This window comes from Mustela putorius, unplaced genomic scaffold (genome assembly GCF_011764305.1).
Source record: "Mustela putorius furo isolate JIRA1106 unplaced genomic scaffold, ASM1176430v1.1 tig00003853_pilon_pilon_pilon, whole genome shotgun sequence".
Classification (NCBI taxonomy): Eukaryota; Metazoa; Chordata; class Mammalia; order Carnivora; family Mustelidae; genus Mustela; species Mustela putorius.
In genome coordinates, this window is record NW_025422005.1 from 18,477,656 (window position 1) to 18,500,571 (window position 22,916).

Consider the following 22,916-nt stretch of genomic DNA (forward strand, 5'->3'; position numbering starts at 1 on the left):
TGGATACTGATATTTAATATAAAGTCCATGGATTTACTAGGACTTGGTGTAAATAACTAAAAAAGACCCATGTAAAGAGAGAATCCAGGAAACTCTTATTTTTTCATCTTAGAAAAGCTTTTCAAAGCAATAAGGAAAATTAGGGGCAGATGCTATACACCAGAAGAACAAAGAGGCATCAGTTCTTACAGCTGCCCATCTTTCCTGTCCCTTGCAGGAAGCTTTGCAGGTACTTGCCCATCTCAGGGTTAGGAGTAAGCAGGGCTGGCTCCTAGCTCCAGGGGCAAAGAAGGGCAAGGAACTTGCTGGTGCCATGCTGAAGCAGAAGGCGGGGAAGAGGTTCAGTACATGGAACCCGAGATTGTTGGCACAAAGCGAGAATACAGGCCAACCCGACTGTGGGGAAGAAACAAGACAGAGCAGTCAGTTCAGGAGGTAGAGCCTATGAGCAGTCTATGGAACAGGTGCCCCAGGGGAGATGGCATTTTTATGGACTATTCCAGCCCTCCCCCAAGTCCTGAAGAGTCCTAAGTGGGGAATCACATTGGTGTGGAGGGGAAAGTGTACAAAGGATTCTCTTGAAAGATGGAAACCCATCTTAAAAAAAGATAATGGAAAGACTCCAAGATTGATTATTAAAGGGGAGGAAGTAGCAAAATATTATATATTACAAAATACGGGTGGATGTAGTTCTCAAGTACACAGAAAATTATTTGAAATAGTACGTACCAGATGGTCAGTTGTAGTTGATGATAGAGGATATTTACTTCCTATACGGTCCATTTCTATGTAGTGTGAATTTTTACACAGGCTTGTTATATCCATAATGGAGTGTAAGCTCAGTGAGGTCAGGGACCTCCTTTTCTCTTATCTACCATGGTAGACAGAGCAGATAGTCAATAAATACTTGTTGAGTGAGTATTAGCTTTGTGCAGGGAAAATATTAGAAAGAGGGGGAGAAAACGATGAGCATCAGTAAGTACAGTGCAGTGTGGTTCAAAGTGGAGTTGTCGTGCGCTCAGAGAGGCTTTTGACGTGAGAAAAGCTAAATGTTCCATCAGACCAGGTCAAGCACAAACATCCAGTGTCCTACTATTTGTTGCTCTGGACTAGGTTGTTAACAGTCTTATTTCTAAAAAATAGAATGCTTTCTACTCTAAGCCCCTTTCCTTGGTATTTCCTAGGAAGTTTTGAAATTTAGTACTCTATCAGTACTCTTCTCTTTTTAAAAAACTTATTTTTTATTATTTTTGAGTGTTTTATTATGGGGGGGATGTTGGGAGGGCAGAAGGAGAGTGAGAGCGGAATCTCAAGCAGGCTCCCCACTGACCACAGAGCCCTACACAGGCTCTGACATCATGATCTGAGCCAAAATCAAGAGTCAGACTCTTACCCAACTGAGCCACCCAGGCACCCAGTACCGTTTTCTAAGGCTGTGCAGGAGGTCCAAGAATGTCTGGAACTTACAAGGGACAAAGAGAGAAAACTCCTCCAAGGAACTGCTCTCAGAAAAAAGCCATTTGCTCTGGCATTGGGTTGATTGTGGTGCTTCGGGGCCAGGGAATCTTAGCACAACACACACCTCGGCCAAGAACTTGGAGGACAACATCTCAGTTTGCTTGTCTTACTCATCTCTCCTGGTGAGTCTCGCCCTCTCTCTTCCCACCCCGCAGCCCTGGGCATTCTCCTTGTCCCCGTGGTAGTTGGAGAGGAAGCTCAGATCCCACAGATCTGCTCCAAGGCAGTTCCCAGGTTAGAAAGGGTGTTGACTGCTTATGTATCATTTCTGGTGCGAGAGGGAGAATGGTCCATTTGATTGTTCTCTTTTGCCTTTGAATACAGTTTGCTGTGTGTCAGGAATAGTTTGCATGAGAAAATCTGATCTTGGGGGCCAGGGATCAGGCTTTGGGGGTTTACCCTGGCCGCTTTCCCAGCGAGTGCTGGCTGCCGGGCTGCTGCAGGTACACTGAGAAACTGACATGGAGTGGTCTTACTCTTAGCTGAAATTTTAGAGTGCAGATTATGAAAACCGGACAGTGAGAGGTTCTAACTAAATTAAACATGTTGGAAATAGCTGCTGTCAAATTATCTGGAAGTTATTAAGTGCAAAAAAGAAGTGGTAGAGCCATCGTTCTATTTAGTAAGTTTAGCGTGTTTGTTTTCTGTCTCTGTGGGAAAATGTTTTTGATTCATGTTTGTGTAGCATTGCCTCCAAGCAGGCATGATTTATCACCATTTCTGCCACGCTCCCAGTATTTACGGAACCTGTAGGGTTTTACTTGGTTAGTTTTGTTTATGTTAATTCATAATATAGTCTGAGTTTATATTAACCATTACAGTGATTTAAAACTATAATATTCTGAGATATAAATGTGGTAATAGAAGCATGATAATTTTATACTTAAACCAGGCTAGGTTGTGACTTGAAAACCAGTTTTTGAGAAACAAGGTATCAATGAATTTAAGGCAGTGGTTTACCTAATATCTTCATATCCAGGTGATCAAAGAAGATAATTATATTGTATGGATAAATTATAAAGTACACAAATTATTTGGGGCAGGGAGTCCACGTTAGGAACATTTTTATGTTGAGTACTGAGCGTTTATTCTAACAAAACAGGGATTTCTAGTTAGGCAGTTGGAAAGTTTCCTCCCTAGAATTTAGAAGGAACTACTGTAAAACTCTGTGTCAGATTCTGAGTCAGTGCCCCTGCTGGCACATGATGAATTGAGATTTCCAACTAAGGGGATTAGGGGTGGATTCCCTGAAGGGGATGTGCTCCGAGGAAAAGGAACTATATTCTTTAAATGTTACTCACGCTATCATTTAGAAACCAGCCGTTTGGATCCTTTGACAGCTAGCGTGGGCATTCAGTCTTTGCAAATCTCTGAGACCTTTTTCTTAGCCAACCAGGACTCTCATGACTAGAACAAGTTTTAGTTTCTCTTTTATGGGAAGAATGACAGCTCTTCTGTCTCCTAAGGTACATGTCGCCTCTCTGGGTGGCGTGTTGTTAACAGGTTGGACAAAGAAACACAGAATAATGAACTGGAAAAGACTGTTGCCCTTATTACTCCCTCCTCTCAACCCCCACCCTAGAGCTGGTGTTAGAGACTAACTCCTGCAGGAGCAGGACAGGGCACAGGCACGAGGCGGGCAGGCCAGGGGTGCCATCATTTCCAGTCACTTCTGCACGTGGCCCCTGGGAGTCTGGGAGCACATACCCTTCCAGTGGGACAGCCAGTCGTCACCATGGAGAATGGCTGGCCTAGTGGTGCTAAGTCTTCTGAGATTTTGAAGAGATGCCAAAGATAGATATCTATGTCAAATCTCCCAGTTATAAAGTTGAGGAGGGTCAAACAAAACATGTTTCTGGGCCAGACTGACTGACCAGTTTGGAAGCTCTGCACCTGACCTTCCTGTTATTCTTGTATTTTGTTCCCTCCTACCCCCTGGCCCCACCAATCAAAACTTGACTCCTAGAAGAAGGACTTTTCTATTAGGAAATATCTGGTAAATCCCATGAACTAATCTGCTGTGTATTATTAATGGGAGCTTTTTGCCTTCTCCTTTCCTTTAGTTCATGGCATTCCTGGAAAACATGCACCTGTGGATGAGGTCCCCTACCCTGGTCAGAGACCACTCCCTATCTAGTTGAATGCACACACCTGACTGTGAGACTTTCAGAGCACATACAAGGAGAAAGGACAGGAAGCCGTGTGATGAGAAGGGTGGTTTGGGTGTCTGGTATTCCTCAAGCCATACAGTATGGAGAGCAGCTTAGCCCTCCTGTGCCTAGGACTGGTGACTTCTTCCACACCAAGATGTTCCTCTGCTGTGTTCTTGGAACATAAAATACACCAAAGTTCGGGACCTAGATGCTGGTTTTTCCGACTTCACAGGCCAGCTGGTTTAGAATCTGACCTCCCAGCACCATCCCTTATGATGTGTATATGCCATGAAGCCTGATGTCAGAGCGATGCCTGCTCTCCCCTTTGCAGAGGGAGCCAAACCAGGGCAATAGATTGTAGCTCTGGAGTCTAGATTTAGAAAAACTTTTTTTTTTTTTTAAAGATTTTATTTTTTTTATTTGACAGACAGAGATCACAAGTAGGCAGAGAGGCAGGCAGAGAGGGAGGGGGAAGCAGGCTCCCCGCTGAGCAGAGAGCCCAATGTGGGGCTTGATCCCAGGACCCTGGGACCATGACCCGAGCCGAAGGCAGAGGCTTAATCCACTGAGCCACCCAGGCACCCTGAAAAACTATTATTTTGATAGGAACTGATGAATAAGAAGTAGTTGATATAGATTCAGGAAGTGAGGCATTCTCTATTCCAGAAGGTTAAATTCCCCCTTTTCTGGAGTGACCTAAAAAGTTTATAAAGTAAAAGAGTTGGACTTTCCCTAAGGCTTTCAGGTTATTCTGAAACTGACCAATGACATGGACAAATCCAAGAGTAATAGTGAACATTGAAAAGCCATAGAAAGCAGATTAACAGCCTCTTCTTTTGCTTTTTTTTAAAAAGTTTTTATTTAAATTCCAGTTAGTTAACATACAGTGTAGTATTAGTTTCAGGTGTACAGCAAAGCGATTAAACACATCCATGCAGGACCCGATACTCATCATGATTAGTGCACTCCTTGTCTCCATCACCTATTCAGCCCATCCCCCCAACTCCCTTCCCCCTGGTAACCAGCAGTTCTCTTTAGTTAAGAGTCTGATTCTTGGTTTGTCCCTTTCTCATCCCCCAACTTTGCTCATTTGTTTTGTTTCTTAAATTCCGCATATGAGTGAAATCATTTGGTATATGTCCTCTGATTTATTTTGCTTAGCATGGTATTTTTTTACTCCATCCATGTGGTTGCAGATGGCAAGATTTCATTCTTTTTGTGGCTGAGTAATATTCCATTGGGGATATTATAATCACATTCATCAATCCATTCATCAATCGGTGGACACATGGGGTGTTTCCATAATTTGGCTATTGTAGATGATGCTGCTGTAAACATCAGGATGCGTGTATCCCTTTGAATTAGTATTTTTTTGTTCTTTGGGTGAATACCTAGTAGTGCAGTTGCTGGGTCATAGGGTAGTTCCAAATTTAACTTTTGAGAACCTCCATACTGTTCTCCAGAGTGGCTACACCAGTTTGTCTTCCCACCAACAGTGCAAGAGGGTTTTCCTTTCTCTACCTCCTTGCCAACTGCTGGTTGTTTCTTGTATTGTTGATTTTAGCCATTCTTATAGGTAGGAGGTGATATGTCATTATAGCCTTGTCTTTTAAAATAACTTTTCTCCCAATTATAAAATAATAAAATGTTAAAAAATTTTTCTATATATTGATTATATCCAATATTTTAACATCTTAATTTTATTTTCATTGTTCCAAGATTCATTGTTTATGCACCACACCCATGAAATACATGCCCTCCTTAATACCCACCACCAGGCTCACCCAACCCCCAGCCCCCTCCTCCTCTCCATAACCCTCACTTTGTTTCTCAGAGTCCACAGTCTCTCATAGTTTGTCTCCCCCTGATTTACCCCCATTCACTTTTCCTTTCCTTCTCCTAACATGGAGGGTATTAGGAGAAGGATTATATCCAATTTTGAAGATCAAGAAGAGATAGTCACTATCTTATTATATATCCTGCCAGTCTTTTTTCTCTCGCACAGTCTTTTTACAGATGGAGCTCATACTATGTGTAATGTTTTATTTATTTATTTATTTATTTTAAATTTATTAACATATATTATTTGCTTTAGAGGTACAGGTCTGTGAATCATGAGTCTTACACAGTTCATACCACTCACCATAGTACATACCCTCCCCAATGTACATCACCCAACCAGCCTATCCTTCCTCCCCCACCTCCCAGCAACCCTGCTCATTTCCTAAGATTAAGAGTCTTTTACAGTTTGTCTCCCTCCCTGGTCCCATCTTGTTTCATTTTTTTCCCTTCCCTTCCTCCCACGTCCCCCTGCCCTGCCTCTTAAATTCCTCATATCAGAGAGATCATATGATAATTGTCTTTCTCTGATTGACTTATTTCGCTCAGCATAATACCCTCTAGTTCCTTCCATGTCGTTGCAAATGGCAAGATTTCATTTTTTGATGGCTGTGTAATATTCCATTATACACACACACACACACATTTTTTTACCCATAATGTTTTGTAACTTGTCTTTTTCACTGACTGTATCATGAGCATTCTCCTATGTCATCAAATATTCTTCCTTATTGGTTTTTTAATGGTTGTCTGTCAGTCAGACACATGAATATACAATTAGCCAGTCATCTGTTGAATATTTAAGTGTCTCTGATTTCTTTCTTATTAGAAATAATGCAGCAACAAGCACACTGTTACATAAGTCTTTGTGTGTGTCTCTCTAGGTCCCTAATGAGTGTCAGGGAGTGGGACACTGCATCAACAGATAAAAATATTTTAAAGACTTTTGATACAAATGATCAAATCTGACCACATCCTTTAAGAACCTTATTAAAAATATTAGTCCTAGCACTCACAGCTTTATTTTTTAAGGATCTGAAGAAGTCAGTTTCCCTATATGACCATATGTGAATGCCTCTCGGATTCCTTTTCTCTTGTTGCGTTCTTGATGAAATGTGTTTACCATTTGTGTTTGACAGATTAGGGAGCAGAGACATAAGTTACTTTGTCATATGTTTTTTTTTTTTTTAAGATTTTATTTATTTGACAACAGAGAGAGAGGTCACAAGTACGCAGAGAGGCAGGCAGAGAGAGAGGGGGAAGCAGGCTCCCTACCAAGCAGAGAGCCCAATGCGGGGCTTGATCCCAGGACGCTGGGATCATGACCTGAGCCTAAGGCAGAGGCTTAACCCACTGAGCCACCCAGGCCCCCCTGTCATATGGTTTTACTTGGTAATCATCAAGCTTTTGCTTATTTTTTGATACTTGTGCCTAGTAAGCAATTGTAGTGACCACAGTGAGACCTGAGGCAGCTTTGTTTCACTGTTTCCAAAGATGTGGTCTATAGAACATGCTGGAACAGCTTCAGGTTAGTGTACGCCTTATTGGAGATGAAATGCATTTGGGTTTTTATGTGCATGTCCCATGCTGTCCTTCCTGCCAGTGAGAATGCCCTGGAAAGGGGAGGGGAGGGAGTTGGTGGAGAGGATAAATACTATTTCTTCTGGGGACAGAGCTTTAATGCATGAGCTCAGTGTTCTGCATAGACAACTGTGTGGTCCTAAACAAGTCTTGTCTTGTATAATTAATGTATACCAGGGGATCTCCTAATGGAATTAGGTCCTTACCAAGATGAAACAGTTGCTTTTCATTCATTCTTTTCATGTTCACCTGCCTTCTTGAAAAGCAGACATCCATTTGCCCCTGTCTCCTGTAGCCACTATTAAACTAAGAATCGGGTGGTCTGCTGTAGGTAGACCTGACCCTGTTCTTAGCACTGGGGAGATGGACAAAGAGTGAGGGTTAGAGACAGAGGCCTGTAAGGATTGGAAGAAACTTCAGAAGTACAGTCCCAGCTTCTAATTTTGTAGCACAGTCCTTGGCTTCAAAGAATGTATAGTGTTTGTAAAAATAAGATACATACACAGGAAAAGATTAAAAACCAAAACAAATTTAAAAACAGCCCAGGGCAGTGGTTTAGTGCCAAACAAGAAGCACCAACAGTAAGGGCTTTCAGATTTCAGAGGGAGACAAAACTTTGAGCCCTGGAGATCAGCACCTGATGGTGGAGAGTTTGTTTAGTTTTTGTTTTTCTTTTTTAACTGGGCCTTGAAGAGTGTAGTTCGAAAATTGGAGGCCATTCTTCCCCCACAGGGTGGTCTAATTAAAGGCAGAAGATGTCTGGAAACAAGGAGTAGGTAATTTTGGCTGGTGCGACGGTTTGTTAGAAGCATCCATCTTTCAGTTATTTGGCTGTATAATTTGGAGATGATCTCCGAAGCCCCTTTTCTTATAGAGCACGCAGGGTTATAAGTTTTTTTTTTTTTCAAGATTTAATTTATTTACTTATTTGAGAGAGAGAGAGAACAGAGGAAGAGTAAGAGGGAGAAGCCGACTCATCGCTGAGCAGAGAGCCCGATATAGAACTCTATCCCAGGACCCTGGGATCTTGACCTGAGCCAAAGGCAGACAGACGCTTAACCAACTGAACCACCCAGGTGTCCGAGGTTGTATTTTTTTTTTTTTTAATTGAAGTAGAGCTGAATCACTATGTATTACATAGTGATTCAACAATTATATACATTATGAAATGCTGACTGTGGTAAGTGTATTGTGATATTATTGATTCTATCCCTTATGCTATACTTTCTATCCCCCGGACTTATTTATTTTATGACTGGAAGCATATACCTCTTAATCCCCTCCACCTATTTCACCCTTTCTCTCCCCTTTGGCAACCACCAGTTTGTTCTCTATATTAAGAGTCTGTTTCTCTCTGTTTTGTTTGTTCGTTTTTTTTAGATTCCACATATAAGTGCAATCATATAGTATTTGTCTTTGTCTGGCTTATTTCACTTAGCATAATATCTTCTGGTATTAGACCAGTATTATTGGTATTAGACCAATAACATGGTCTATCCATGTTGTTGCGAATGGCAAGATTTCATTCTTTTTTTTTTTTTTTAATGGCCGGTCGGTGTTCCATTGTGTATATATACACCATATACCTTTACGTTTTATCTCTCGGTAGACATTTAGGATGCTTCCATATCTCGGCTATTGTAAATAGCACTGCAGTAAACATAGGGTGCATATGTCTTTTCAATTAGTGTTTTCGTTTTGTTCGGATAAATACTCGAAGTGGAATTACTGGATCCTATGGTACTTCTGTGGTTAGTGTTTTGAGGAGCCTCCATCCTGTTTTCCGGAGCGGCTGCACCAGTTCACGCTCCCAGCCACAGTGCCTAAGCGTTCCCTGTTCTCCACGTCCTTGCTGATGCTTGTTACTTCCAGTTCTGTGTTGTCTTGCAGAGCCATAGCCTCTCTGTCACTAGCTCTTTAGGGTTCAGAGATAACCAGCAGAGCGGAGGCTCCTCGCCTTTCTGATGGGGTCAGACCAGCAGCCCTAGAAACTACACTTCGGTGGTTTTCTGGAGTGGGTATAGAGTGTGACTCATTGCGGATCTGGGGAACCTAGTCATCCCTAGGTGAAGTCCTGGCTGAAACAAAGCTCTCCTTTTCTGCAGGACTTACTTCCTAGGGAAATTTACTGCCCCCAAAGCCTTATAGTTCTCTGAGCTCATAAAGCCTCAGGATTTCTAAAACCCTGAAGTTATTGGCAATACCCATTGGAGACTTTTACACCTTCAGTGAAGTCACAGTACTGTGGGCTGTAATTCCAGTAATTCACAGAAGATAAGGATTACAGACATTTAGACACAAGTATCTCCCTACCTTTTCAGATACTTAAAACAATACCCCTTTCAACTAAAAACTGACACTTGAATACTGTACTTTGTTTTACTACCAGGCGTATGTACTTCAAGATACTCAGAGATATTTTTCCTCCTTAGCCCGCCTGGAAGGCTACTGTTTAAGCCTCATTCTTCTGGTCAGCTAGGAGATCACCCCTTATTAAAATGTAACGTAATGTAAATGTAAAATAATTATCAGACAGTCATATGACAATGTACCCTCTTTGGGTGGGATGAGGGAGAAGGTGAGCTAGGGTTCGGGTTTGGAGCAATTAAGAGGGATCCTCACCTTGGCCAGTAATTGGGCTTTGAAGGCCGCCTGCCTGAGTAAGGGCTGCTCCAACGGAGCCCACCTCCTGCTGTGACTGAGCCAGTCTGGGGGTCAGAGGTCACTTCACAGGTTACAAGTTGGGTGCTGTCTTTTTTTTTTTTTTTTCCTAAAATTTTATTTATTTGACAGACAGAGATCACAAGTAGGTAGAGAGGCAGGCAGAGAGAGAGGAGGAAGCAGGCTCCCTACTGAACAGAGAGCCTGATGGAGGGCTTGATCCCAGGACCCTGAGATCATAAGCTGAGCCGAAGACAGAGGCTTTAACCCACTGAGCCACCCAGGTGCTCCTGGGTGCTGTCTTTTAAAATTATTAATAAAAGTGACTTGGAAAGGTGTCTGGACCTAATAGGTAACATTTTGGGTTGGTTAGAACCTTGGGTTGTCTAATTAGGCACCAGTGGGCATGTTTGTTAGGCACTCGGACTCCAGCTTTGCCAGGGGCCCTGTCTGCATCCCAAGTGGTAACAGCATTGGGCAAACTTTGCGAAGGTGCACACTGGGGCCACGGGAGTTGGGCAAGCAGGAAGTGCATTGACTTCCTGCCTGAGCCTTACCAAGGTTTGTCAAGATCTCTCTGGCCCAATTTCTTTTCTTTCCTTTTCTTTTTTTGGGGATGAGATTGCACTTCTTCTGGAGTAAAGTTCCCTTTTATATCTTAATCTTTTGTGTAGGGAAGAGAGTAGGATTTAGGTCTGATAAAAATGGTCTGAGCTTGTGGATGCGTTTGCTTTCCCCCTTCCTTTTTTATTTACAGAAATCGGTTCTAAGGGTTATAAACTGTTACACGTCTGCCTCATTTTCTTCCTGACCACTTGCTTCTCATTCAGATTACAGCTATTGACATTTTAATAATATCACATGAATACATTTGAAGATTTTGCATTAACCTCTAACACCATTTAATCAGTACTTCTTGGTGCTTCACACCAATAAATTATATAGCTGCATTTTATCTAGGAAGTATTGACCTTCAGCACCAAAGGGTTAAGTATACCATTAAGACAAGTAGTAGTTATTGGTCTAATAAATGTCCCTGGCACTTTGTCTTGGTTCAGTTCAAGTTCCTAATTCACATAATTCTTTTTTAAAACTTGTGTACATTTTTCTGTTGAGCATATGCAAAAATTGAAATATATCTTAGAGAATAGGATTGTATAGTGCATCCATACAGTGGAATATTATGCAGCAATTAAATCGCTTATGAAAATTTTCTGGGGGCGCCTGGTTGGCTCAGTCAGTAGTAGGGCAAGCGGCTCTTGATCTGAGTCCTGAGTTCAAGCCCCACATTGGGCATGGAGCCTACTTAAGAAAACAAAACAAAACAATCTTTGCCAGACTTAAAACAAAACCAAAAACAGAACAGAATAATTTCTGATGATGTGGAACGGTGCGGACGAGATGCAGACTGCATATATGGTACTGTCACATCAACATTAAAAAATACTGACGTGTATGAAGAAAGAGAAAGAAGACACGTGCAGGACAGAAGCATACCAAAGGTGAAGTGAGTGCTTCTGTCTGGTTGAGAGGATTAAGAATTGCTGACATTTTTATTCTGTATTTTTACTTTTCTGTTGTTGTATGCAGTGTTTAGCCTGGACTCCGCGTCACTTTTGCAATGAAAAATAGATCTAGGGGTGCCTGGGTGGCTCAGTGGGTTAAGCCTCTGCCTTCAGCTCAGGTCAAGTTGTCAGGGTTCTCACTGGGCTCTCTGCTCAGCAGGGAGCCTGCTTCCCCTTCTCTCTCTGCCTGCCTCTCTGCCTGCTTGTGATCTCTCTCTCTCTCTCTGTCAAATAAATAAATACAATCTTAAAAAAAAAATAGATCTAATAAGGGATTATAAATCATTTTACCACCTACCTCAGTTAAGATTTAAAATGTAGTCTGCTGGGTTAAATTAACATGCGAGGTTAAATTAATGCTTTTTCTGAGAGACCATATATAATGGCCCTTTATATGTTTTAAAAATTCCTGAGAGTTTTCCATTTAGCACTCAAAAGTTATCTTGTGTGTCACCAAGTGGTGTTTCCCCCAGTCTCTTCAACTGGGAATGCTGGTGTTCGCTCACAGGTCTGCCGCAGCTGTTTGGAGAACAGTAATTCCGAGTCTTACAAAATTGGTGGCAGTTTTGAAAATCCTGAAGCAATTTGATTTTACTTCTCTGTTTTGTGAAATTAAGTTATTTTATTTTAAAAATAAACTTTTTGTTGAACTATAACACACATTCACCAAAGGGCACAAACCTTGGGAATTTTCCTAACCCTGGTAACCACGTCGTTCCATTTTTGTTGTATTGTCTTTGACAAAAATCTCACAATTCTACATAAGAAAAAAAATATATATATATATTTTAGATTTTTGTTTATTTATTTGACAGACAGAGATTACAAGTAGGCAGAGAGGCAGGCAGAGAGAGGAAGAAGCAGGCTCCCCACGGAGCAGAGAGCCCTATGTGGGGCTTGATCCCAGGACTCTGGGATCATGACCTGAGCTGAAGGCAGAGGCTTTAACCCACTGAGCCTCCCAGGCACCCCAGAAAATATATTTTTGTTTAGGGTTCTGTGGTCTCCAGAAGTTACACTCAAAGTATTTTGTATTTTTTTTTGTTCTCGTAAGTGCATTAAGTCTTTGAGTTTTTACCTTTCTCAAGGAGCTCTAAATTTTCATTCAGAATATTGTCATTATCCTTAGTTCAGGGTAGGAAAATGGGCCCTTAGAGATTAAAGGTGCAAAATAATAACTGCAAAATTATTGCCATCCAGCCTCTGCAGATCTCATTCCCATCTGTGACAGTGCTTTGCCCCAGTGGGCTGGTTGTGTGGAACTTGATTCCTGGGCCTCTGCATATGATACAGCTTAGGTTGCTAATCTGAAGAAGCAGATCAGCAGCCGGCTGTAAGTGTGTCAGGCCTAGAAACCCTAGCCTGAGCCGGGAGGAACTCTAGAGGTCATTAGCCTACAATGGGGAAACTGAGTCCTGGAAGGTTACATGCCTTGCCCAGGGTCACGGACTTGGCATCAGAACTGAATCTAGAATCCTGGTCCTAAACCCCATGCTAAGCCCTTATTCTCTTCTTGAAACTCACCCTTTCTACTAGAAATGCAATCCTCAGACTGAAACCGACTTCTCCAGAAAGACGAATAACCTAACATGTTTTCAACCCATCTTCTTAATGGGGATAACCTGACAGCATCGACCTGTTTTGGAAGATATCCCTTGGGTTACTTCGGGTGAACGAGGGATGGTGTGGGGATGATATAAATGCCAGTCTGTAATTGTTCAGAGCACTTCTGGGAGCACATTCAACTGGGATAACCCTGGCTAAAGGGAAAGTGTGGCGTGATGTTGACTTGTGACCCTTCCCTGGGGAGTGAGCTATGTCAGGAGACGAGGCCGTGCTTCTGGAAAACCAGGTCTCTCATCTGTTCCTGTACACTGGACAGGGGGACAGGCTACGATGCCTGGGAAAGGACCATCAATGTGTTACGACTTTCTGTTTTTGAGATCTTGTTTCAGTTGACTAAAGGTAGATGGGTAAATAAAGCCGCTCTTTGGTTTCCCAAGGGAGGCCAGGCAACATATATTTAGTAAGTGTTGTTCACTGTGGTGGGCCCTGGGGACTTGGTGCTTAATAAAACATGTCTGTAAGGGCTTACGTCTGTGGTGCTGGCAGTTCCAAGGAGAGGTCACACTGCCCGCCAGAAATCTCGGTTCTGCTGGTATTTTGGATTTGCGACATGCATAAGGGTCTCTTCAGAGCAAACTGACTTTTGCCTGCGTTTTCGTTTGTCAGAAAGCATAGCTCCTCAGGCCACCAGCCGCTATCCTTGGCCTGACCTTCAGTGTTCCCCACAGTCCCATCCTCCAGACCCATTCTACTCCTTCTCACTCTGTTCCCAGAGTACACGGTTTCCTCAGAGGCCAGACTGATTGTTCCGTCCCCAAATATCTATGGCTTTTGAGCTTTTGAGCATGTTTTCCCCTTGTTTAGAGTGGCCCCTCCTCCCCTTCTTCAAATCCTGCCCAGCCTTCCAGGCCCAACCTAATTCCCACCTTCTCTTGTCAGAACTCCTGTAGCACTTCTCGTCCATCCCCGGCTATGGAGGACATGGCCACGGCTCAGCCTGCTGGAGAAGAGGGTGGGCTCTGGGGCCCGTGTCACCTGGGGCTGGAGCCTTTCCCCAGTCTAGCCCTCTTCATCTGTAAGAATGGGAATAACAAACTTTTAGCCTACGGTTGTGCTGACTAAATGAGTTCATACCAGTAAAGCCTGTGGAACAAACAGTGTGTAGCACCTAAGTTCTCATTAAGTACTAGTTGTTACTCTTTCTCACGTGTATTTAATCCAGCTTCCTTGTGCTGCTGTCTCACCACTAAAAATCGTCACTTGTTGGCCTCTAGTGACATTACAAAGCCCTCTGATGAAGAGAGTCTGGGTTTTATACTTTCTGTTGACTCTCTTCAGGCCCACCTGCGCATGTGATAGCTCCCCAAAATGTGTCACTTAAAATAAAGCTGTTACTATACTAAGAGAAAACAGATGGAACAGAGGTTAAGGAGCTGGAGAGAAAAGATGGGCTTCAGCTCACAGGTAGAATTCTCTTACGATTCTCAGAGCGCGTCATTGGTTCCTGTTCACACTGTTGTTGAGCTGAATAAGCTCCTCTGTCACAGTCACTGGAAGTGTGAACATCATGTAGCAAGGATGCTAGCAATTTCAGAGGTTGCCTGAGAAACTCTTGTTCTCTGGGCCCAAGGTGGAAGGGAATCTGAGAGGGTAAATTCTGGTGTATCAGAATCATCTCAGAGCCAGTGGGGCATGAGCTGACCGTTACTGATACATCTCCCTTCCGGGGATTTGGGGGGGGCAGGGGGGCATAGGAAATTCACTGTGTGTGTGTGTGTGTGTGTGTTGGGGGACCCAAGCCTTCAGCCACCCTCTCTCTGCCTTCCCTTCCTCCTTTATTGGCAGCTCAGGAATTCACAAGCACCTGGGTGTCCGTGCTCCCCGCATGCGGAGCAAACAGGTTACTCTCTGGCCATGGGAAGGGGTAGGGGCTGGGGCAGAAGGAAGCACACAGTGAAAAGCCAGTTGCAGACAGGAGTCTGGCCGCTGGCAGGAGCTGCCCCGGGGGGTCTAATGCCGCTGCCCGCCACCCCCCAACCCAATCCCAGGAAGTCTGGGACGTCACCCAGGGTCTCCCGCAGAGCCCTGTGGGTGCCCTTTCCCTGATGAAAATGCCACATTTCTCCTTCTCCTAGGCTGGAACAAGACATTAAAAAGTTAAAGGCTGACCTGCAGGCCAGCAGACAAGTGGAACAGGAGCTCCGCAGTCAGATCAGCTCCCTGTCCAGCACCGAGCGGGGGATCCGCTCCGAAATGGGCCAGCTCCGGCAGGAGAACGAGCTGCTGCAGAACAAGTACGTGCACCCGGGGGCCTCAGTCGCCACCAGGCGGTTTCACTGTTCCTGTGGTTCCAGGGGTTGGAGTAAAAGAGGTGTGATGACAAGAGGACCTGGTCGTAGGGGTGTTAAATGAAATATTTAAAATATTTAACGTAGTACCAGATACTCAGCATGTTACAAAACCTACGAAAACTTGTTTCATCCCAACAGCACAGTTTACTAATGTTACTGTTCTTTCTTTTCATTTAATAAGTTCTTCTCTTAGTTTAAAATAGTCATTGAGCTTCTGTGATACTATAAGTAAAATTGACAGAAGTTGTTCTGCTACGATTTGAAAATCCTGCTCCTTTGAATGAAAGTTTCCAGAGGAACAGACTCTATTTACTTTGATATCTGGGACCCAAAAAATGACCCTGAATTTTTATTTTATTTAAAAAGAGGCAAGCAAAAAACCAGCTCTTCTGTTTGAATTTGTTTATACTTCCCATTGATTCATCCTGGAATTACTTCTTGACTCAGTATTGATCTGCCCCCCCCCCTTTTTTATTCTTTCGGCAGTGTGTGCCTGGGGTAATGATTACTATCATAGGCTCTGGGCTTCTTCCATTGATAGAGGAGTCCTTCGACATTCTGGAGGAACATAACTCAAAGCCAGAGGCTTATAAGCACGTAACTTCTCCATTGCTTCTGACCCATATACGTGAAGGCTCTCGCCTGACGCTGATACACTGAGATGAACTCACCTTGTACTGATGTGGAATGCTGGGTGTGGGAGTAGGCACGGAAGGGAGTACGGCTGAAATCTCTTTGTGAAATTAAGCACCCTCTGACTAACTCCAGGGTCTGTTTTGGGATACTTGGAGAAGACCGCTCACAGCTGGAAAAGGAAAGGCTGCAGCAGGGCCACAGCATAACTACATTCAGGCCAAAAAAAAAAAAAAAAAAACCACCTTCCCTCTTCCACCCTTTACCTCAGCTTTCATGGGGCTGGTTCCATTGGTAGTTCTTTGATCAATGAAAATTCTCTCAAGGTGCTTTGGGGCACAACTAGAATTAGTGGTACAGCAGTCTTTCCCTCTGATAGAAACTTGTTTTATCCCTTTTTCTGGAGTGCCTTCTGTAGATCGCTTCCCATAGTAGGGCAAAGGCTGGGTCTTATTCTGTATCTTGTTAGGCTGCTCTTGTTGAAGAATAACGACAATGTGTTTTTCTCCGGGCACTCTGGAAGCTGACTTTTATGATTTGCTGTTCAAAAGAGGAGCCACGTTTCCCCAGAGTTTCTAGTGGGCATTTCTAACAATGAAACTCTGTATGATAATCGTTTCCATATAGATTACATAACGCTGTGCAAATGAAGCAAAAAGACAAACAAATATCAGCCAGTTGGAGAAAAAGCTAAAAGCTGAGCAGGAAGCCCGAAGTTTTGTAGAAAAGCAATTAATGGAGGAGAAAAAGAGGAAGAAGTTGGAAGAAGCTACTGCTGCCCGGGCCGTTGCATTTGCTGCCGCGTCTAGGTATGTCCATGATGCCCCCCTCCCCACCCCCACCCTTCGTCCCCGCTCCCTCCACAACCAACACCCCTTAACCCCCCCCACCTCCCTACTCTGCATCGGAGGTGGATGAGGTGTTCTGCCTCTGCCTTGCACCAAGACCGGCATGAGAGTATGAGGCCTCAGGCGGGGTTGAAATAGAACCATCAGGCAATGAGAGGTTGCCACCAAGTGTTATTTCCTGACTAGCTAAGCCCCATCTGTGCAACTTGCGTGGTCTTGTAACAGCTTCATCCCTCAGCAACCTCATCTAGGAAGCGGGATGAGGGCGGCACCATGCCTCTCACACCCAGGAGGCTAAGTGCTGCTCATCAAAGGGTTTCTGGTCACTTTCTGTGTGGCCATCAACTTCTAAACACTGGGAGAGACTCCAGTCTGGATTGTCATTCCCTTTCTGTGTCGTTACTCTCTACTCTCAGGTGTATGTGTTTCTGAAGTTTTTATCTTAAGATAGAAGAAAGGAAAATCTTGGTTGCCTAAGTCCTTTTTACTGACTGACTGCTCCCATCTTGGTTGGGTATCAGCAAACTGTCACATGAGCTGGAAAAGATGGGGAAAAAACCCAAAACATAAGTCACTGTTAGATGCCATTGAATTTGTGGAGTGTTGGGAATTGGGCATTACTTCTGTTCTATTGAAAAGTATGCAAGTATTTCCAGAAACTGAATTCCAGCAAGGAGGGAAGATCCTTAAGAGCCTTTTGGCATTGTGGGGGGGAGGGGTGCTTCTATTTCACTTTAGGGATTTTTTCTTTTTTTTTTGACTAGTGAAGTCCACCCGTGTGGTGGGGGGTCAGTTATGGGCTTACAGTTGGCGAGTGAGGGTACATTATTATTGATCTCATTTTGTAAAAAAGATTTTATTCATTTATTTGACACACAGAGAGAGAGATCACAAGTAGACAGAGAGGCAGGCAGAGAAAGAGGGGGAAGCAGGCTCCTGGCTAAGCAGAGAGCCCGATGTAGGGCTTGATCCCAGGACCCTGAGATCATGACCTGAGGTGAAGGCAGAGGCTTAACCCACTGAGCCACCCAGGCACCCCGTCGATTTCATTTCAAAAAAAAATTTTTTTTTAAAGATTTTTTCTTTATTTATCTGACAGAGATCACAAGTAGGCAGAGAGGCAGGCAGAGAGAGAGGGGGAAGCAGGCTCCCTGCAGAGCAGAAAGCCCGATGTGGGGCTCGATCCCAGGACCCTGGGATCATGACCTGAGCCGAAGGCAGAGGCTTAACCCACTGAGCCACCCAGGTACCCCTCATTTCAAAATTTTTTAAAAATTTATTTGACAGACCAAGATCACAAAGCGGCAGAGAGGCAGGCAGGGGGAGCAGGCTCCCTGCTGAGCAGAGAGTCGCATGTGGGCTTGATCCCAGGACCCTAAGATCATGACCGAAGGCAGAGGCTTAACCCACTGAGCCACTCAAGAGCCCCTCATTTTAAATTTTTGTCATAATTTGTATCAATAAAATTATACTGTAATTCTTCCTTAAGTTTTCCTTTTTTGTATGTGGCATGTTAAAAGCCTTCTTTTGGGTTCTGGCATTTGTAGAAGAACCGATGTATTGTCATTTCATGTTTAAGGAGAGAACAGCCAGAAAGAACCCTTTCCTCCCCTATGCTCCTGCTACCCCTGCTAACTCTGTAGTGCACATGGCTGAGCTCACTTGGTCAATCAGCATCCAGGCATACTCACAGGACACGCCACTGGCCTGCCTAGGATGTGGGGGTTTGGTTTGTTCGTAAGCGCAGGCCTCTGCACAAAGCAGACGTTTCTGAAGCACTTACACTTGCAGGAGATTTTTCTGAACAGTCATCTGATACGGCCTGTACTGTCCTTCATTCATCCAGCACCTCCTACCCTGACAAAAAGTCCACTGAAGAGGTTATGACAATTCCTTAGCCGTAGTGTTCAGTATTTTACACCTGATCATCAGTACATGGGTTTCAATCTCTTCCTGGCTCCCTTTCGCTTCCAGTCAGGCTTACTTGCTTTGGTCTTACCCGTCGTTGGTCCTGGTTTACCTTCACTTAGGTAGAGGCTGTTTTTATTCTCAAGCAAATCTCAAGGTGTAGGTCTCTCACTGGACCTTCCTTTTCGGTAGGCAGAGGACACCTCCTTTCTCCCTCTGGCTGTTGCTGAAACCTAAGTGGTTAGTCTGCTCTGGACTGGCTGTTGCCATCACATTTTTTAGTTTGTTCTTCCTACAGCCCTGAGAAGCAACCCAATGCTCTGGCAACTTCATGAGTTGAACTTTTCAAGGCATAGACCCTCAAAGGGGAGAATTATTTTAGCTCACTGCCCCCTGCTGGAGATAGTCCACATCCACTTCTCGCCTGCTCGCCTCAGGGGGCACTGTCTCAGGTCATCTAGCCTGGGGGAAAGCTTCTTGCATTGGGAAGCTAGAAAGCCTCAGTTCTTATCCCTGGAGTGCTGTGACCTAGCAGCGAGGTGAGTGGACTGGTGTTACAAATGCGTGGTCTTGGTTTTCTTATCTGGAAAATGGGACAATACATCCTACACTTGCAAAGAAGGCGGAAATGGTAAAGTGCTTCATTTGGTGCCTGGTTCATAGTAGATACCAGTTAATTATTTTAGATCATTATTGAAATTCTCAAAGAATAGAGAATGGGCAGACTGAGCCAAAACCTAAAACCTGACAGACTCTGGAGTATAAGAGAAATATCACTCTTGCAGCACAAGTAAACCACTAGTCTTTTAAATCCCTTTCTTCTCTTCTTTTCTAAAAGGGGGGAGTGCACCGAAACCTTACGGAATCGGATCAGAGAATTAGAAGCAGAGGGCAAGAAGCTCACGATGGACATGAAGGTGAAAGAAGACCAGATCAGAGAACTAGAACTGAAAGTTCAGGTATGGGGAGCACGAAAGACTTTCTCCTACTTGGGTTCTCCTGTTATTTGTGTACCCAGTGTTGCAATGTGGAGATGGTGCCTTTTTGTTTTTTGAAGATTTTATTTTACTTATTTGAGAGTGAGCATGAGTGCCGGAGGGAGAGGGAGAAGCAGACTCCCTGCTGAGCAGGGAGCCAGACGTGGGGCTTGATCCCAGGACCCCAGGATCATGACCTGAGCTGAAGGCAGATGCTTAGCCCACTGAGCCACCCAGGCACCTCAAGATGGTGCCTTTTGATAATAGGCCAAATCCCACTGCATCTCAAAGTCTCTATGACAGAAAGAAGCTCTAGCCTTGTCCAGCAGATTCAAGTCATATTTAATTAGCCAGATTCTAATACAACTAGAAATATTGACTGTCTTTTGACACGGTTTATACCAGAATTTGACCTACTGTAGATTCATTTCCCTTTTTCAGGTTATAGGCTAGATTAGTGTGTTTTGGAGCTTTTGCACCTCTTCTTAGCCCTAACCCTCTGTGCATTGCCAGGCAATTGACCATTCTGAATGGCTCTCAGCCTTGTAGATTGCAGTTCTGAGCAGTGCATGATGGGGAAAGCTGCCAGTGCTGTGGACACAACCAGTTTTCTGGGCAGCATGTACCTTAGCCAGGTATTTGGACTTGGTTTTCCAAAGGGACCCTCAAAAGTAATATCATATATCATGAAGTTACAGTAATTTGAATCACATGGAACTGGTATGAAATTGTGGGCAAGTCGGTGGCATAGGATAGATGCCCTAGAGACAGAGCATAAAGTCTCCAGTAAAAACAGCACAAATGGTTGGAAACAGTGAGGACTAGTCAGAAAAAGGCTTCGGAACAGTTAGATAACTAAGAAAAAAAATAAAATTAGAAGCTCATCTCTTGGGGCGCTTGGGTAGCTCAGTCAGTTAAGTGTCTGCCTTCAGCTCAGGTCATGATCCTAGGGTCCTGGGATTGAGCCCCTCGTCAAGCTCCTTGCTCAGCGGGGTGTCTGCTTCTCCCTCTCCTTCCTGCTCATGCTCTCTCGCATGAGCGAGAAGAAGCCTCTCTCTCTTTCTCTCAAATAAGTAAATCTTAAAAAAATAAAAAAACTCCTCTCATACTATACAAAAAGAAATTTCAGGTGGAGTTGAATACAGGCAGAAAAGAAAAGCATTTTGTTTTAAACTAGAATTTGATCTTGAAACTGGGAAAGATTTTCTAAACAAAAAAATGGAAAAAATCGTAAAGCCAAAAAAAAGAGAGAGAGAGAGAAAATCAGTTGTGGAGAGTATAGATCCTACAGCAAATATAAGGAATTAGTACTCTTGATATGTAGGTAACTGATAAAATTTGTCGAGTAAAACTGATACTTGGAAAAATGGGTAAAGGATGTGAATGAATAATTCACAGAAGAAAAATAAATGGCTGCGAAGAATATAAAAATATATCCTCCTCAATCGTCAAAGACCTGTAGATTAACAGTATGTATCATTTATCTCCTGTGAAATTTGTTTCCTCTTTTTTTTTTTTTTTTTTTTTTTTAAAGATTTTTATTTATTTGTTAGAGAGAGAGATACAGAGCGCAAGCACAGGCAGACAGAGTGGCAGGCTAGAGGCAGAGGGAGAAGCAGGCTCCCTGCCAAGCAAGGAGCCCGATGTGGGACTCGATCCCAGGACGCTGGGATCATGACCTGAGCCGAAGGCAGCCGCTTAACCAACTGAGCCACCCAGGCGTCCCTCCTCTTTTTTTTTTTTAAAAGATTTTATTTATTTATTTGACTGAGAGAGATCACAAGTAGACGGAGAGGCAGGCAGAGGGGGGGGGGTTCCAGGCTCCCTGCTGAGCAGAGAGCCCGATGTGGGACTCGATCCCAGGACCCTGAGATTATGACTTGAGCTGAAGGCAGCGGCCTAACCCACTGAGCCACCCAGGCGCCCCTGTTTCCTCTTTTTTAATCGCAATATATTTGGCACACAATGTTACGTTAGTTACAAGTGTAAGACATAGTAATTCCACAACTCTGTATGTCATGCCGTGCCCCATGCAAATGTAGCTACTAGCTGCCATCTGTCACCACTATGATGTTATAGCACCATTGACTCTGTGCCCTTCCTTGTATTCCCTTGACTTACTTATTCCCTAACTGGAAGCCTGTACCTCCCGCAGCCCCTCACCCACTTCACCCACCCCACCAGTTCTCTTATCTATGGGTCTGTTTCTGCTTTTGTTTGTTCCTTTGTTTTGTTTTGTAGATTCCGCATATCAGTGAAATCAGGTATTTGTTTTTCTCTTTCTGGCTTATTTCAGTTAGCATAGTATCTTCCAGGTCCTTACATGTTGTCATAAATGGCAAGATCTTACTCTTTTATGGCTGAGTAATACTCTTTGTGTGTGTGCGTGCGTGCATCTTCTTTATCCATTCATCTCTCAGTGGGCACTTAGGTTGCTTCCATATCTCAGTTATGGTAAATAATGTTGCAGTAAACATAGGGGAGCATATCCCTTTTGGAATTAGTGTTTTTGTTTTCTTTGGGAAAATACCCAGTAGCGGAATTACTGGATCATACAATATTTCTACTTTTAATTTTTTGAGGCGCCTCCGTGGCTGCACCACCAGTAGTATACAAGGCTTCCCTTTCCTCCACATCCTCGCCAACACTTGTTATTTCTTTTTTTTTCCTTGTCATTTTGATAATTGCTATCCTAACAGGAGTGAGATGATTTTGTGGTTTTGATTTGCATTTTTCTGGATTATTGTTATTGAATATCTTTTCATGTGTTGGCCATTTTATGTCTTCTTTGGGAAAATGTTCAGATCCTCTGCCCATTTTTAAGAAGATTATTTGATTTTTTGGTGTTGGGTTGTAGAAGTTCTTTATATATTTTGGATATTAACCCCTTGCAGAATATATCATTTGCAAATATCTTCTCCCATTCAGTAGGTTACCTTTCTGTTTTGCAAAAGCTTTTTTATTTTGGTGTTGCCCCCTTAGCTTCTTTTGCTCTTGTTTCCCTTATCTTTTGTGAAATTAGCAAAGACTTTTTAAATAATATTATCAGCCTGGGTGAGGATGAATGAAACCGGCCTCATAACCACTGGAGGAGGTATAACTTTCTGGAAAAGTTCATAAACTTTTTAAGTGTTTCCTGTTTCACAACTCCTGCTTAAGATAAATATTTAAAAATCTCATCAATGATTGATATTACAAAGATGTTCATCATAGTGGTATGTAAGTGAAAAAAATCCAACCTTAACAAAGGGAGATTTGTTTCAGAAATTATGATACATATAAGTAGGAATATTATACAATCATTAAAAATAACATT

The 22,916-nt window shown here is 43.3% G+C and overlaps 1 protein-coding gene across 1 annotated transcript in view; it reads left to right on the top strand.

The window, feature by feature from the left end:
- Positions 1–22,916, top strand: part of MACO1 (macoilin 1) — a 63,209-nt gene that overhangs the window by 33,440 nt on the left and 6,853 nt on the right. The window contains 4 exon segments of the mRNA XM_045063982.1: positions 15,019–15,177; positions 16,495–16,529; positions 16,532–16,676; positions 19,462–19,582. Of these exon segments, the coding sequence (XP_044919917.1) occupies positions 15,019–15,177; positions 16,495–16,529; positions 16,532–16,676; positions 19,462–19,582 (460 nt within the window).